Source organism: Condylura cristata, unplaced genomic scaffold, assembly GCF_000260355.1.
Source record: "Condylura cristata isolate star-nosed mole 26May11 unplaced genomic scaffold, ConCri1.0 scaffold00003, whole genome shotgun sequence".
In the NCBI taxonomy this organism is placed as follows: domain Eukaryota; kingdom Metazoa; phylum Chordata; class Mammalia; order Eulipotyphla; family Talpidae; genus Condylura; species Condylura cristata.
Window position 1 is genome coordinate 54681078 of NW_004567104.1, and position 18431 is coordinate 54699508.

Consider the following 18431-nt stretch of genomic DNA (forward strand, 5'->3'; position numbering starts at 1 on the left):
GTTTTAAAAGGACAGGCATGAGCACAAAAGTCTAACAGTGCTTTCATTTTGGTTTATTAGTCTAGGAGATGTTCATCTCAGAGATAATCTCTCCTCATTTTAAAATGACATGCAATGGAACGATTTTAACATTTTGTATTGATTCTGTTGTCCACAGATAAAATATTTGTAGATAGCATAAAACACAGAGTTGTCTACATTACATTTACTTTTCAATTAAGGTAATTTTTAAATATGGTGTAATATAACTAGCGGCAAGGAGGATTTATTATAAAATAAATAAGGATAAAAAATTTCTTTGTCCCCATTCAAAATGACAGAACTATAATTCTACAAGGAGCTGTATAGATAAACTGTTAAAGATTTTCTTTAAGGAATACATTATATGTCATAGTCTTCCCAAAGCTATTACAAAATCATTAGGAAATAAAACTTACTATTGTTTGTTACATAACCTTGGATGATTTCTGCCAGGAAAATAATATGAACTTTTACATTTTTTGGTATCTTCAGTCTCTAACTTAAAGGTACCTGAAATAACTTTGTTGTTACTTGGGACTGAAATGAGTGTGTTGTGTTATTGCAGACTATCAGCTACCACCAAGAGCACTGGGAGACAAAATTAACTTAACATGAAACATGAAAAGATTAACTGACAGCCTAATTAAGGTCACTTTTGTTACAGGGAAGTAAATGAAGCAAACAATTTCTTTTCAAGGGAAATAATTATTTTCTTTTGTTTAAGGTAAAATTCATTTTTTTAGTTTTCAAATAGCATGTTTTCTGTGAGCTTACAGCCTGTGGCATTTTTATATGAAATCAAAGTGAACTATATAATCATGACCACTACATTAAATTCTGCCTATATTTTTATATATGTGTTATTTTTTTGGGTTTTTTTTGGGGGGGGGGAATAGTCAAACCAATAGTACAAAGACTTTTGAAAATGCTTACTCATCTAAATATTTTAAGAGTTCAGAATTCACTATATACTCTGAAATGTTAGGGGATGTTATTAAATGTTAAAGAGAAAAGTTGTCAACTGTGACTTATCTAAGACAGTTAGGAAGATAATTTTTATACAAAAATATTGACAAAAGCAAAGATATAAGATTGATATAAAACTTAGTTGACTCACAAACTATGAGAACAAAACTGTTTCTTACCTACTGTACCTATCCTATAAAACTGTTTAAAGAATTGAGAACATGACCACAGAAATCACTAAAAACTCAAAGATGACAGAACAGCACCACCTAGTTCCTTCTGTAAAAGTTTCTAAATATGTATGTATCTCTGATTTACTTTGGAAAATTTAATATATTTTCAAAGTAAATCACTTAGTGAAAAACTATGCTCATGCAAATTATCACCAGCAACAGAGCAGTTGCCTGAATTGCTTTAATTGTAAATTTTCCTTTAAAATATAAAGAAAACAATATTAAAGATAACAACAAAGTTGGGATTTTTCTAGTTATGCATTGTACTATTGAATGCAATTCAGAAAATTAAACCTCTTTACAGAGTAGCTATGCATGCTAACCTACTGCCATTATGACTGCTAAAGTTTAAGTATATGAAAGCCTTTTTATTTTCTACTATCTATACCATTTACTTGTGATACTACTACCAAAAAACAACAATCTTCAAAAACACAATGCAAGCTACTAAAAAATGACATCACTTACATATTGAGATCATCAGTCAGATAATAAGGGGAATAATATAAATATGTCAAGAATACTTTAGTCTATTCAACAACTTTTGTAGTTCTCTCATATTTTAGATAACTGTATATAAAATTCACTTTTTTTAAGTTTTTTAATGGTATCCTCATCTATGCTTCTGTTTTGTTTACCAGGTGGTTATAATTTCAATCATATTTAGAGCAGATTGTACAGAAGGAAAGACTTCAGGAAAAAAAAAAAAAAAACATTTAATCAGCAGTTTCAAGGAGCCATATTATTGTAGAATACGTTTTAATAACTCATGTATTGTAATATAAACAAGGAATGGAATTTTAATATATATGACATAGTACTGGAACACTGTTTCTAGATAGGACATTTTAAAAATGTTTTCCCTGAGGCATCAGCAGCTCTTTAAATGACTGTCGCTGGTAACATCAGAATTGCTCAAGCAGAACTTCAGCTCTAAAAAACTAAATATTGTTGCTTGTTACATAGATCGTTCTCACAGACCTCTTCTCCCCTACATTGCCCCTGATGACCTGGTCAGCTACTGTTCTGGCCCACTGATCCTTTATGAAATTAAATGAATCATCCTCTTGAACGAATCAGTTAGAATAGAGCATGCTTGAATATTTCTTGTTCACTTGTCAGCTTCTTTCAAGTTGTATTAATAAAAAAAGAAAGAAACTGACATCATACTGAGAATGTTTTCAAGATAAACGACTAGAGGAAATGAGAACTCTGTAATCCAACCTTAAATAAAAGATGTTAAAAGCCCAGTGAGGTCCATAGTATTACTGTTAAATCAGTGATTTTATAGCCTCATTGATATATTCAGATTTTGTCCATAATGGAAAGATCTTACTCTAAAGTAGGGATTTTATTTTTTTTTTACAAAAAAAATGAAGTAAGGCATGATGCATTTGATGTATCTCATCTGTGATTCAGCTATGAGATTATAAGCTACATAAGTACAAACATGTTCCCAAGGTATCTTGCTTACTTATATATTCACAATTTATTACACTACCTTCAAGTATTTATTGAAAAAAGTGAAGCAAATAATGAATTAGATGCACTCAAGAAAACCTAAAGTTATGAAGACATTTAAAAACACTGTAGAAATGTTTGCACATAATCATTAAATATACAAAACATAAAACTGAACTTTAAATTGAAAAACTTGATCAATTCACTCCCTAATACTAAAAATGACTAAAGAATCAAAGAAGTACTAAAGTTTAAAGTTAATCTATGAATGCAATTCCATTAGGAAAGATGTGTTTCCTAAACTCAGGTTAATGGCTCTAATTAATTAATAAAATTCACTGACAGAAAAAGAAAAGCTCTGAAATATATGCAGAGAGATATGACATAAAAATGTCTTTACACAAATAAAATCTTTAAGTACTGAATAACACAGGGGTAGACATTTAAAAATCACAGTTAGGCCCTCCCTGGTGGCGCAGTGGGTTAAAGCATAGCACAAAGAAGCTAAAGCCACTTCCGCATGAGTTCGATCCCTGCCTGCCCCGGGGGTGACCACATGGCATGGCAGACCTCTCCTGACCCTCTTGCTGCTCCCCTCAGCAGTGTACTTCATCGATCTGCCTGTTCTGCTCCCCACTCTGTCTCTGGTGAATCCTCTCACCCTCCGCATCTCTGGCCTGTACCCCAGTTCTGTACGAATAAATAAATAAATCTTTTTAAAAAAATCAGTTAAAAATCACAGTTAATGCTGACTATAAAACACCTTTAGGCAGAGGTAAAAGAAAAATGTCATTTCTGCAGCTTGAAATCACCAGTCAGATCATTCTACAGTACACAGTCAAAGAACAGATGTGATTATAATATCTCAATTACAGATTAAGAAACTAAACTGAAAGAAAAGTAACTTGTTCAAAGTCTCTAAAAATTGTGACATGACGTAGATGTGACTTAGGTTCCTTAATTCCTACTATTATCTAGCTGCAGCATGTTACTGTCAAAAATCAGTCTGAATTAGGCCAATAAAATTACCTCTGTATCGAATATGGAATTTTTATAACAAAATAAAGGACAGCCCTCCCTGCTGGTATAGCGGGTTGAAGCATTGCACTACTAAACTAAGCCAAGCTGTGGCTGCTTCAGTACGAGTTCAATCCCCCACCCTGAGGTGATACAACATGGCACAGCAGACCTCTCCTGTCTTGCCTGCTGCTTCTCTCAGCTGTGTACTTTGTTGATCTGCCTGTTCTGCTCCCCCACTCTGTTTCTGGTGAATCTTCTCACCCTCCCTGCATCTATGAGCTGTACCCCATTTCTGTATGCATAAATTAATAAAATCTTAAATAAATAAAAGACATCCAGCAGCACACTCTGCAGCCCCTTCCATGCCAGACATAGCTTGATGTCATTGCATTCACGCAAAGACTAGGGCTCTTATTGTGCCATTCTCCATCTTTGTATACCTATACAATGAGAAGGCCTTAGGAGGAACTACCCTAACACCTTATTAAATCTGCTGTTACCTACAATAATACCTTCATAAAATAATAAAATGATGATAGTCTCCCCAATCTGTCCATACCCATTCATCAAATATATTTGGGCACAATAAAACATGCGCTTACCCTTCAAGGATAAGCTGTCTCACTTTTATGTACTCTTAGTTAAAAGTACTGAATAAAGAAGATTTTAACATAAATCTTACTTGAATTACTTCTCACAGACCTCTAAAGTAGCTATGAATTTTTCTCTCCACTAATATCTGCATCTTAGTTATTCCATGAAAGTGAAACAATACCAAGAACTAAAGTTCACAACACCTTTAATTACCAACAGCATACTGTTTTTTTTTTTTAAAGCCAGTGGATATAAGAATACCATGAACTTTCACCTATAAACTACACTTGACATTTAAAAATATGTTTACAGAGTTATTAAGCAGGAAATTTCCTTTTCATGGCAGCCAGCACTAAATATTATTAAGAATAACATACTTAGTAAAGTCAGCTTTTTGATAGAATTCCATGGATACTGTTTTTAACTCAATGACTCTGGACAAGAATATTGGTCTGAAATGCATTAGCATTCAAAATATCAGGTAAAGATCCTTATTTTATATATCAAATGATGACTAAAAATGTTAAGAAGTATAAAGGTGGACTCTTTCTTGCTTTTCCAATGTTTCAAATACTCTGTGATTATACAAAAAATAAAAAAATGTGTCACTTTGATGTGCACAATTTAATAACATCAAAGTAATTTTTAATCAAACCTTAAAACAGTCAAAAAAATCACTTCCCTTTATTCGCTGTGCTGTGGATGTTCATCACCAAGGGCTGAACAGAAGTCACATTAGAGAAGAAAGTTATCCTTCTACAGCAATCAAATCACAGAGATACTGAAGTTTTTAACCATAAAATAAAACTTTTCACTAATAGGATCTACTAGAGAACACAATTCTTAATATCACTTTGAAAAATAGCAACAACACAAAAAAAATTAAGTTAGTTTTACATATTTTCAGTGTGCACTACTGCATGAGAATAAGGGTGATTTTAGCACCAAATGTCTGGTATAATTTAAGGTATCTTAAGTTAAAAAATATCTTCAAAAGCAAGGAGCTATGCAACAGTCAAAAGTCCAAAGACATTAGGGAAATTTATTTCTTCTAATTTGTAGAAAAACTATATGCCGTTTAAGAAAAGCTACATTCCTTTGCATAAGGAAATAGCATTTTTTAGAACATGTGTGGAAACAGAGCCACTACAAATTATAGAAAGTCTTCTCTCCCTTGGTGTTCTGCAACCAGTAACTATATTTAAATGCTTTTCAAAAAGCAGTTAATATCCCTATCCAACCTCCCCACTGTCTTTCAAAATATAGAAAGAAAATAAATCAAATTCAACCATAGCAAACATGTGGTCTGCACACATATGACTAAGTAATAAAAAACAAAAATACCTTAAAGTCTTATAAATAAAGCCTTATAAATATAAATGGATAGAAGTTTGCCCAGTTATATAAATAATGTATCCTGACTTTACACTACATGGACTGCTCAGAGAACCTCTATGCTATGTAGCTTGGCAATAACAAAAACAGGTCTACAATGATAATCTGGCAGATCAAGGTCAGCTGGTAATTCTTCTTGTTCATACATTTATCTAGAAATACCAGTTACTCTAAATATAACAATAAGATGATTTGTTTTTATTTTGTTTAAAACCATCATCAGGGATATTGGGGGGGGGCACTAGGAATAGAAATACTTAAAATGTAGAAAAAAAGACAGAGGTAGTTACTATACCCAGAGAAATTAGGGCAATCAAAGCTCTTTTCAGATAAACTCCGAACAGACTACCCTAACTGAAAGGGGTTTCACATTTTGTAAAGTATGCCATTATTTGCGATTATTTCTGTTTTTCAGTATCCATTTTATTGTCCCCCTGTACATTTGTAAACAAACAGAAACTCGTGGCAAATATTTATTCTCCTCAGAATACTTTATTGGCATGTTGGCAATTATAGTGCAAATACTTAAATATTATTTGGATTCAATTAAAAGATGTGTCAAAATTAAATGGATTGGGGGAGAACTAATCAATCAATGAAATTAAAACATTTTTAAAAAGAGCACAGAGTGGATATCCGATTAGGCACTTAAAATAAAATGAAGATTAAGACCCTGTACTCTGGGGGCTTAAAGTCTGTGAGAGATGACAACTAACTAACGTTCAAAATGATGTAATAAAAATATATAAAGAAGCTATATAGATCATAGCACAAACTAAATAAAAAGCTTAGTTCTTGTTAAAATTATGAAGACATAAATGTTTAAAACAAACAATAAGGGCAGATGACATTCTTTTGTCTGCTTAAACACACTCATCATCTGGTCAAAATTCTCTTAAAAACTATAGGTTTCTGATCCTGCCTGGTGGTACAAAGGGTTAAGTCTAAACACTATGAAGCTATCAGCATATGCTATAGCAGGAGCTTGATCTCCAGCCAGGGAGTTAACCTGCTTGGATAGCAGACCTCCCCTCTCTAGCCCACTGCTCCCTTCAGCAGTGTATTTCAGTAGATCTGCCTGCTCTGCTCCCCATTCTGTCTGTGGTGAATCCTCTCACTTTCCTACATCTCTGGCCTACACCCCAGCTCTTGTACGCATAAGTCCTTAAAAAAGAAAAATTATAGGTTTCTGGGTATTAGTATTTTTAAGCTACCATTAATCATATTATGGCTTTAAAATAATGCAATTGTGTAAAATAATGAAGCAATATTGGCTAAAATAATATGTTGACACACAAAACATGTTCTTTATTGTAACAGTCATAAATTAAAGAAAAAAAGTTGTATTTGCAGATTAAACTCAGATTTCCTGATATTGTAACATAAATAATTCAGGGTATAACTAATAAAAGTAAACTCTCAAATTCATATTATGTAGGCAATTGTCCCCTCTAATATGACGACATAGTCTATGTTAGCCAATTCTTTCAGCTATCCTTCCACAAATAAAATCTCTTAAAAAGCACATTTCAGGGCCTCTCTGGTGGCTTACAGGTTAAGTGTCAGAGCTCTAAAGTAGTCAACAGCCACTGCAGCATGAGTCTGCTCCCAGGCCATGGGGCTGATCCACATGGCACCAAAGACCTCTCCTGACCTGCCCCCTCCCCAGCTGCTTCACAGCAGTGCATTTCAGTAGATCTGTCTGTTCTGCACCCACTCTGTCTCTAGTGAATCCTCTTACTACCACCCCTCACCTCTGGTCTACACCCCAGTTCTTATATGCATAAAGAAATAAAATAAATCTTTTAAAAAAGGATATTTTTAAAAAAGCACATTTTCTCTTTTTCAATCTCATTCTATCTCTGTTTCTATAGCACTCTCATATTTATGTCAATGGTTTTATATATTATCACAGTTTTCCAAATTGTATGCAACTCAAAACTGAAATTAAAATGAATCAAATTTAGCAATGCACTGCTCTTTGGCAGCCTATGAAAATAACAAACAATTAATACTATCTAATACTATCTAAAAATCTGTAGCCTCAAATAATAACCAGCAGAACTTTAAAATCCCACCATAGCAAATGTATTAATCTGCTAGTTAGGGAATAGAGTATTGATTTAGAAACAGTTTCTGATTCTTCTTTCTGTTTGGAAGCGTGAAAGGAACAATCCCTATTCAGGATAAGGGATACAGATTTTCACTCATTTTTTTTTTTTTTAATTTCATTCCCAGAGCAAAGAACTACTTAGAAAAAACAGATACGGCATTATGTATCACAATGGTGAATTTCATTCTGCCTTGGCAGGGTAACTAGTAAGTGTAGAATGTGAGTAACTGCTTGCTATACTAGAGTCATAGATATATAATTGCCTTCAGAAACATCCACTCTGAATACCACCTACACATTAATACATGACAGAGAACTTACAGCCAGACCCCTGTTCTATCCCTCATGATCCCTGAAAAGGCTTTGAAATGAGGACACGTGCATAATTAAGGCACACTGAATATCACAGTACATGTAACAAACTAGAGTATTATGAATCCTTAGGGGAACCTCATAGAACTAATACATTTTCTAATGAAAGCTGCACAGGAGTAAAGAGAGCCTAAAATGCTAATTAGATCCTCTCAGTCAGAGCTATAGAAAAGTTGATTCTTGAATTCTGAAGATGAGCACAGAATGGAACATTTGTATACAGCAAGACTGAAGGGGGGGGGAATTCTGACATAAAAACCCCTCAATAGATGATTTACACAATTCAAGAGAAAATAAATCAAGCAAAATAAAAATATAATAGCAAGAGAGTGGTGTACCTACTGAAAGGGTTAAGTATGAGAACTGATTTCGTATTGGAAAGGGATTATGTAACCACAGAGGGAAATACTCAGCCTAGCATATGCTAATTTAGTCTTCTTTGCCAGGCATTTCTCTGTGTGTTTGGCTGGCTGACTCACATTCCTTTCCTCCTTTTTTGCCATTTTTATTGGGAGACTAAGTAGGCTGAACTTCCACAAAATGTAACAAAAACAACTAAAAGCACATTGTACATGTTTTATCCTTGCTGTAACACTGGGGTACCAGCCTTGAAGGTTGAAAAGTAAAACACCCAATCTGTGAGTATTCAGTATGTATTTTTTAGCAAAACTCCCTTTCTTTAACTATTTTTGCATCTCCATTAATTTATTTAAACAGGTCTTTCAGGCTGGTATCATGCGTTGGAGGAGAGGGTATTTTATTCCTGGAAAGTGTAAAGGAAACTGAGTTAATATTCCAACTTCAGCACATAAAATAGATAACAGTAAAGAAATAAAAGAAGTAGTAAATAAGCTTAATGTATATTTTATTATTTGCTCTTAAATACAAATATTCTAGCCATCTCTCATTTCAATGCATGCGCTACTTATGAAAGAAGAATAAAGAAGGAATAGATATAGATGTAATGACCATTTGCCTCTGAAGGGGTGGGAGGATATAATCAAGCTAATGGAAACTATTAATTTATTAAGACAGTAAAAACATATTTTGAACACTATAAATTTTAGTATTTCACATTTTAGTAAGCGCTATATAAGGCATTTGCATTTTTAATGCAAACAATTTTAGCAAAAAAAGCTGATTGTTTACAAGAACAAATTAATTGGTTTTATAAATTACAATGGATCAATATGCACCTGTACATTTAGCAATCAGCAGCAAATCCTTGTCAGGAAAGGTACTCTCTTACTCTGTTCCCAAAGATGACTAAAAAAACAACAAACTGCTACTGTAAATTAACCATCATCAAATCTATAAAAATTGTGGGGAGTCAGTTTGACACATAAAGTGATTTTTGTTATCTTCTTTCAAACTCTTTCACTATTTGGTCACACTTAGCTTTAAGATTTTATGTTCCTCAGAGCAAATGAATGCTTGGGTTTCATTTCCTGAACACTCCCTAATGACATCAGTATCCCTAGGTAGCCCCCAGAATAACTGTTTAGCTATGAATAAACAGAGGTTTCCCTCCAGCTTACAAGTGGCTGAAAGATAATTTAAATATTCAAGCAAAAATTACTTGCTGACTCAGAAAGAGTAATCCCCAATGTCGAATAATGACTGTCTTAATATTTACTTCACAGACCTCTAAAATGGGATGTGAATAATTAATGGCTGGCTCTCTCCATGGCAGATCTCACAACCTCAGCCCAGTCTATTCAGGTAGCAGTCATTATCATCATTCAGTTTCATAAGCACTAAAGAAGATCCAGAGTAAGTATTCAGCTCTATTGCAAATTAATAAATTGTAAATGTTCGTTGGGTATTTTTTTTGAGTGGAAAAGTTAATCAATGTTACACTTTTAAGAAAAGTTCATAAAGACCACAGAATAAAATCTTTAAATGTTCATAAAGACCACAGAATAAAATCTTGCTTGCCTTTTATTTACACTTCATCTCCGAGAACTACAATCTTAATGAATTATGAAGAATCCTTCAATACTAAAAAGTAACTGTACAGCTCAAACATGTATATATATATATATATATATATATGTTAGTAGGTAGGTAGACAGAGAGAGAGACAGATGATTAAGAAATAATTTCCTTTCTCAGTAGTTACATCTTTGTCTTTAGCATTAACATTTAACTGATATCTAATTAAGAATATTTACTTTCCTGATTTTTAAATAAACTACATGATTCTAGGATGAATACAATTTTATATGTCTATAGAAGCTACGGAGCACATTAACAGAACCAACTTAACTCATTTTATTAAGTAAAAATCAATATACATAACATTTTTAGTAGTTTTTTAGCAAATGGAATCAAAACAAAGTTACATTTGTCACTGTTATTTGACAGCTATCTATAGTAGGCTGTCCATAACAACTGTTATGCAACTTTTATTTTTTTAAGGAACCTATTCAGTGCTTTTGTATGAGTGATAATATTGCTCAGAAGGAAATATTATCAAACTCTCCTCTGTGGCATTAAAACTGCACAAACATACATAAGACAGTTAGTTGCCGTCTTGTGATCACATGTACTCAAATACATGTGAACAAATGTATAGAAATTTTATTTTAACTTTTCTATTCATCTTTTCACTAAGCTGACTCATGCTTCTAATAGTTGCATTAAAAGAAAATATCATTTATTTGATGAAATACATTGAAAGTTTTATTAGGGCTTACTTACTAGATTATTTATTAGATTAACACAAACAAAATATTCATTCTTTTGTTATGAGTTTGTGTGACTGCATATACTCGGTTTACTGCAAGTGACCAAGAAAAAAAAAAAAAAACTAAAGGATGGTTTGTGCCCACCACACGCAATGAAAAGACTTCCCACTTCACTCATACCACATGACTGATTTCTTGTATGCTCACTCTCTGCTGCAGAGCACATTAGGCCTGAGATGCCATTTGCATCATCACACAGCAGGGGGCTTCAGCTGCCACAGCTCTAGGTTAATCCTTGTCCACCTCTTTACACTAGGAGTTTTCAGAAAATGCTTTTTTTTTTGATACTATAGAATTGCACTTCAAAAATACTTGACATTTTCAAATAAAATGTTGGCAATAAACTTGTACTTTTAAGTATTTTAGGTTAAATCAGTACATTTAAATCATGCCTTTCATATAACAAATATTTCATGTAATAAATTTGTCATCCAAGGCAAATGATCTGGGATGATTAAACATGGGGAAAAGCAGGTATGGAAACATCATGTGAAGAATAACAGATCTGACATTTCTTCTTCTTTTTTAATGTAAATTAAGAGCTATTGCTATATTTATTGCTACTGATACCTTTTCTACAGGGCAACTCTTATAAACCATATAGCATATTGAACATTAAAACAATATGCACATTATTTAGCAAAGTAAGTGCTGATATATTATGAATAAAAGGGGACATTTAACACAATCAGAACTAATTAGGGTGCATCTATCATTTAATTCAATATTTATTACATATCTATTAAATTGAGACTAAGAAGTATATACAGATAAGTAGGGCTCAGGTTTGCCTTCAGGAAACTTGTCTGGTAGTCATTGGTCACTTAGAGGTCTTTTAGGAATGTAAATAAATGAATATCTGCCAATACAACAAAGGGCTAGATTTAAACTTGTGAGTCTGGTTCCTTGGTTCCGCCTCCTCAATATACTCAGCCAGCTGCTACACAATGGACGACTTTGCCAAAGAGGCTTAATGAAGCCTAATAAAAAGAGTATTCTTTTTTTCAATAAATCTCATAGAACACATGTCAGCATAATCAAATGAAATACCAATATAATAGTTCTATTTTTATGTGTACCCCCTAAGATCTTCATAATAAATAAATCCAGTTTCACTCATCTGGTAATATCTATATGCCTTACTTATAAACAAAAAAATAATAATAATATATTTTAATGTTGATTGCAGAATACTTTAAAATGTATTCTTAGAATGTGTCTTTGCATTTCTACCTGTGCTTTAAGAGATTTAAGTAATTCTTATCTTTAAGAGAAATTATAATACCTCAATATTGAAAAGAAGAGATCATTTTCAAGTATTTGATCTTCCAATGGAGTAAACTTCTCATTCAGTGTTTACCATTGTCATTTTAGTTCCCAGAGTTCTAGTAGTTATAGAAATGGGGGAAGGACAACAAAGTAAACGTCCTTATCATGATGCAAAATTAGCTCAGGAATTCATATTTGCTGGCAGTTTTGCTTAAATTTTAAAAGTCCAATGCCTGCTCACTAGGTCACAGTTTTTGACACCTGTGTAGATTCTAATTTTAAAAGTTCCAGATGTTAATCAAAAAAGGGAAGAACGAGCAGTATCTCAGAGCTGTATTTAGCATAAAAATGAATGTAGCAAAATGAAGGTTAGTACATGCAGTGGTAAAGAATAGATGAAACATGCATTTAAAAACTATCATTATTGGTATTTTATTAAGTGTATTTAGTATTATCCAAACATGGAAGGTTCAAGACACATACTGAACAAAGTATTAAGTTCAGATCTTTAAACTGAGCATCTTTCTTTCTAAATATAAGAAATGATTTACCATAATATATAACACCAAACCAGAATACTAAAGCGCCAGTATTTGCGTTAAGGTATCTTTTCATGTAAGACTAACTCCAAAAAGAAAATAAAGTTTTCCACAAAATCCAGCTCTCTTTATGTGTATCTATTCTCTAGTTATGTTTTTTCCTCTTTTCTTTTTAGCCATTTCTAGAACTCTTTCCTGTGTTAATAAGCAAGACAGTCTCAATCTTTGCAGTGCCCCTTCAGGCAAGGAAAGAGATACAGGACTAACAGTTAAGCTGGATCTACTTTGCAGTCAAGAGAGGTGTAAGGTATATGAGGATTACTTTTCTCTAATATATCCTCTGCAAAATGTACGGTCATGGAGGACCATGGGTGCTTTGATTAGACTACTAAAGTAAGCACACCTGAGAGGGGGAAATCTTAGACCTCCAAACACTAACAAAGATGTAAACCAATGGCACCTCAATTAAAAAAAAAAAAAAGTGACGCTAAAAAGCCACTTAGTGTCTTCTGTCCTTATCACAGATAAATAAATGATGTGCATAGCTTAATAATGAATCAAATTTTGTTATTTAAGTACTCAATATTCCAAATTATACCTTAGTCACAAACATGTCTACTTATTAATCTAATTATTCAGTTCCTAAAGACTGATTGGGGACAACTGGTAGATGTTGTGGAATATAACATTTTAAGAATTTTCTCCCCGACTCATTTTATTCTTGACTTGATTTTCACTGCTAGCTTATCACTCTATAAATTTAAAAAGCTGAAAGATATATTTCACTTCCCAGAAAGAAAAAAGAAAACACAGAAAATATGTTTAAATAAGCATTCTGTCTTAAAAAAAAATGCATACTACAAGAAAGGGAACTTAATGCCAGGGATAGGTAAATTGATTAGTATTACTTAAGTTTAAGAATATCACTAGAATGCTGATAAAGGTAAAAAGAAGCTGTTGATTGCCTATATTATTTGCCTAGTCATAACTACTAGCATGCAAAGCAAATTCCTCAGCTAAAATCAGTTGCTCAATAGTTCCCAGAGCCACCTTCCATTACCTGCACATAGAAAGGAAGATCTACTAAGTATTTAATCTGCGTTCAGGAAATAAAGCTTTTATTTTATTATCCAACCAAGTTCTAATAAAACAGTAGGTTGGGAAAAACATAAGCCTGAACCCTAAAGCAATGTTTTCAGCCAAGACTAAGAAAAGGAAGGCATGAACAATTTGTTTGAGCAGAAACTGACAATATCAACAAAGTGTGATATGTCCATGGAGCCGTGTTTGATTAATGTGAGGCAACCATAAACATGAGAAGACAATCCAATGGTGCTTTGTGCCCCCTCCCCCTTCTACTTTTTTTTTTTTAACCCTGTTCTCTGTGTGTGTGAATTAATAATGCCTGATCGAAGATGATCATAAGTACACATACATTACTGGGTGGTGCTCGCTCCCTGGTTGTTTTATAGGACATTTATTTATGTATTTATATTTATTTATTTATTTGAAACTGATGCTGGTGCTGCTGCTGGTTGCAGTGGTGCATTTTCTCTGTCATACACACATCCCTATCATCTCCAACCCCCCAACCTGCTGTGAATAGTAGCACTGTCTTAAACATTGGTTTACACACTTATTAAAAGAAGCCCATGTCTTTAATACAACAGAATGCAGCTGATGGAATCTCTCCGGGTAAAGAAAGAAAAAAAAAATCCTCCCCCAGACTGAGAGAGAGGCACCAGTAGACAGTTATTTTGCAGTGCACTGAATACACAATTCACCGGGAAATGTTGAAGACAGAGCAGAGGCGACCCCCAAGTGCAGTCCATTGCCCACATGCTCTTTAATAAATAACCTCGCACCAGCCCAGCAGTGTGTACAATGACGTGCGGAGGCCAGCAGACACAGATTGGCAGGGAAAACACATCCAGCGGTGTCGAATTTCATCGCAATCACCAAATTAACTGATTTCCCCACATCACACTTCCTCTACCCGGTGTGGCGTGCGAGCACGCGCCCTCGCGCGCGTGCACACACGCGCGCGCGCGCGCGCGCGCACACACACACACACACAGAGCACAGCTGAGAAATGCAAGTTACTGAGAGGTGAAGTGGGGTCCTTGGGAGGATGTTTCGGCATGGATAAAAAACCCAAGTAATGTGTCAGCCACCCGGGTTACTTGGGTGCGGGAGAGGGTGTAAGCAGTGGGAAACTGGACGAAGCAGCTAAGCAGGAAGAATAAGCTGGCTGCCTTCTTAGGGGTTCTGAAATATGGCATGCCTGAAATTTACATCCAAAATAAATTACACGCGATCACTACAAAATATTATAAGATTATCTTTGCAAGGTCAGCTAACTCAGAATATTCTGTCTACTACCTTTTCCTTCACATTTATAAATATGCATAAACAAAAGCGGTCGGGTCCCCGCACACATCCCTGAGGAGCGTGAGAGAGAGGATGCATTCCAAGAACTTGCTGAAAGATGGTTCATTGACCTCATTTAAATCCTCCAAAGGCCGATTGGGTTTTTACGCCTGTAAGTCTGTGTGTGTCTTACTTTCAGATTCCTTTAACTCAGGGACAAATAAATGTGATCAACTTATCTTTCCTACAAATACACAAATGCAGGCAAATGGGGAGAGGTGGACTAAGATTAATCAAGATATCAAGAGTAACCAAAGCTTAATAAAAAAATCATATCGACCATCATTTCACATCCACCCTTCCTGAGTCTTTCACTCAAGCCACATCCCTACACTGCACTCTTCAAAGCAACAATCTTCCCTTGACAACCCCTGCTCATCCAGCCCTACCATGCTGCCTTCACCTACACCACCATCCAAAGTGATCTCTCCCCAAGCACTCCTACTCCATATATATTGCTATTTATTTCACAATCAGCATCATCTTCTAAAAAGGAGGTCTGGGAAAAAGTATATCCCAGTTTCCTAGCCACTCTACAACCAAACCAGTGATTTGCATAATAACAGTGATTTTTGGTAAGGTTTCTCTCCAGTGCGGTGACTGGGGTTCTTATATTTCACGTGAAAGGATAAGATTAATTACTGAAAGAAGCTAAAGAGATGAAGGGGTAGGGAACATGAGCAAAAATCCTTTAGCAGTAAAGTAATTGCTAGGGTGCATGTTTCTTTGCCTAAAAAAGAAAAAGAATACACAGACTAAATAATATTAAAAAAAAAAAAAGTCGGCTTGTTGATAAACTGGGTTTGGGTCTTGTAACTGGTTTCCCTTCTCTTACCCTCCCTTTTTATTTCTCGGCTCATTCATTCAATTCATTCATTCATTCATTCATTTTCCTTTCTTTTCTTTTCTTTAATCCCAGACACAGTCTCTTCTCTCTTCCTGAGTGAATGACACGTCTCACAACACATTTCCCCCCCGGGGATGTTATTGCAATGCACACGGTGCTGCCGCTGCTGCTGTTCTCGCCGTCTCGGTAGCTCGCTCCCAGGCTCTCACACACTTTTTAAAGACACAAGGGTATGATGATGATGGGGAGAAGGGGGAAGAGGAACACACCAGAAAGGGGGGAGGTTAAAGAGATGACAAGAAATGGAGAGGGTCGGTCGGGAGCGTGATGTGGGAGGTGGCTGGTGGGGGTTGAACATTCACTGAATGTTCAAAGAAGGCACAAGTTGCCAGCCAAAAGGCGTGGGAGGTGGGGGGCTGGCGGGGATGGAGAGTGAAAGATGTAGGAAGCTCAGGTGAATGAAAAGGCGAAAGGTGCCGTGTAAGGGGCTGACTGCTGGGAGAGCAGGGTTGAACAGGCTGTAGAAATTCGAGGGAGCAAACTGCCACTGCCCCCTGCCGCACCGGGGAGTAGAGGTGGGGGAGGAAATCGTCGGGGACTGGGGGCCTGGAAGAGGGAGAGTGGAAATATGGGGTGGAGTGGGGATGATGGGGAATGGGCGTGAAGTTGATGTTCCCCGCGGCGGGGCGGGGATTACCTTGTAGCAGGAGCCCGCAGACACTGTAGAAGCGGAGAACCGCGCTGCGTTTCCAAATCATGGTCCCTTCTCCAAAGGGCTGGGGAAAGAACGAGTGGGCAAGGAGATGCTGGTTAGCGGAGCACCAGAATGCAGGGCTCCGCCGGTGTCCTCGTGGCGCCCGCCGGACCCCGGGTCCCCACCGCTGCGGTGTTCGAACTCGTGGACGCGGATCAGCAGCAGCAGAAGCGACAACGATCGAGCACCCGCAGAATGGGGTTTCTGTGGGCGAAATAGTTTCTTCTCCGGCTGGTGCTACAGCCGCGACAGTCCGTCTGCCAGACACAGGTTCGAGGTTTGCCTTCCTTTCGGCTCGCAGAGCAAGTCCCAGAACCCGCCGGGCTGCCTGAGCAGGTGGTGCAGGGATGCCGGGTGTCGTGGAAGGTACGGAGTAGGGCTGCAAGGAGTGGGTAGGTCACGGAGGGTAGGGGTTGGGGGAAAGAGGAGCAAGCCAAGCAGCAGCCGCCGCTCGCGCTCAGTGTGTCTTGGGGTCCTAACAAGGGAGATGGCAGCGGTAGAAGCAGTAGCGCTAGTGGCGGTGGTAGCGGCGGCGGCGGCGGCGGCTCCCGGATGCTCGGGCTGCAGCAACAGCAGCAGTAGCAGTGGCAGCGGCGGCGGCGGCAGCGGCAGCGGCGGCAGCTCTACAGAGCACCAGACACAAGGGCAAGCTCAGCGCGGCGGAGGCCCCGCCCTCACCCTGGCCAGGGACAGACACCGCCCCCCGACCAATAAAAAAACAACCGCCCACCACGCCCAACCAATGACAGAAAAGGATGGGTGGAGACAAGCGCCGGGAAAAACAAACAGGCTTCTCAAGGACCCTTCGGGCAGGAAGAACTGAGGACCCTATTCACACACCCGGGAAGGGTTTCACCTCCTTAGAGAAGTCTCACCCCAACTTGCAGAAGAGACAACCGCTTTCATTAATCAGTGCCTCGCACTTGAGTAGAGTTCAGCCAATCATCACCGCGAGAGGGCGGGGTTAGCCCTGTCCTCAGCAGGTTCTGGAATCTGTGGTGCCAGGGCCAGGTCCTGGGTGCGAAGTTCTCGCGCGTATTTGGACTTCTAGAACAGATGGTCGCTGCACCTGCCCACTCACCAGCTGTAGTAGCATTTTCTGGCGCTCCCAGCAGCAAAGGGAAAGATTGCAAAGGCCGTGGGAGAGGCTAAATATAGGGAGCGAAGTGAAACACTTACCTGCCTGCAAGAACTTGTGTGGTAGAGAACAAAAATTGGGGGTGGGGGAGAAAGATTATATTTTGTTATTGTTCTTCAGAATGTTGGCTTCGCCTAGAAATATATCTCATTAGACCAAGGGAATAAAAAAGTATGAGTTGACTCTGAAATAAGGCAGATTCTAGTTCAAATTCTTTAGCTGTCACTTATTTCTTCATGCTTGCTAATTTTACTTGAATTAAATCTGATGCCTCCTAAAATGTTAAACAAAAGTAACATAGTACTTAACTTTTATGGTTTTACGGCTTAAGTGAAAACGCAAAATATAAATGATTTATTTATAAAGGGTGGCTCTGAATTTTTGGTGGGATTTTTTCCTCATACATGATATTAGATAAGCATTGATAATCTTCCACAAATGTTTTAACAATAGCTTTAGGGGACTGGGAAGGAGGGGACAGAAACATAGCTTTACTTTCTTCAGGGCTCCAACCAGAGGTGATAGCAGA

The 18431-nt window shown here is 36.8% G+C and overlaps 1 protein-coding gene across 2 annotated transcripts in view; it reads right to left on the bottom strand.

Moving 5' to 3' along the window:
• CADM2 (cell adhesion molecule 2) overlaps window positions 1–16959 on the bottom strand; it is an 886897-nt gene extending 869938 nt beyond the window's left edge. The window contains exons 1-2 of one of the 2 annotated variants that reach the window (XM_012732903.1): window positions 16890–16959; window positions 16708–16786 (exon numbers count right to left, since the gene is read on the bottom strand). In XM_012732903.1, the coding sequence (XP_012588357.1) occupies window positions 16708–16768 (61 nt within the window). In that variant the 5' untranslated portion in view covers window positions 16769–16786; window positions 16890–16959. Of the gene's footprint in view, window positions 1–16707; window positions 16789–16889 lie in introns of those variants that run through there. The other variant, XM_012732909.1, reaches the window with a different exon arrangement.
• Window positions 16960–18431: the final 1472 nt, after the last annotated feature.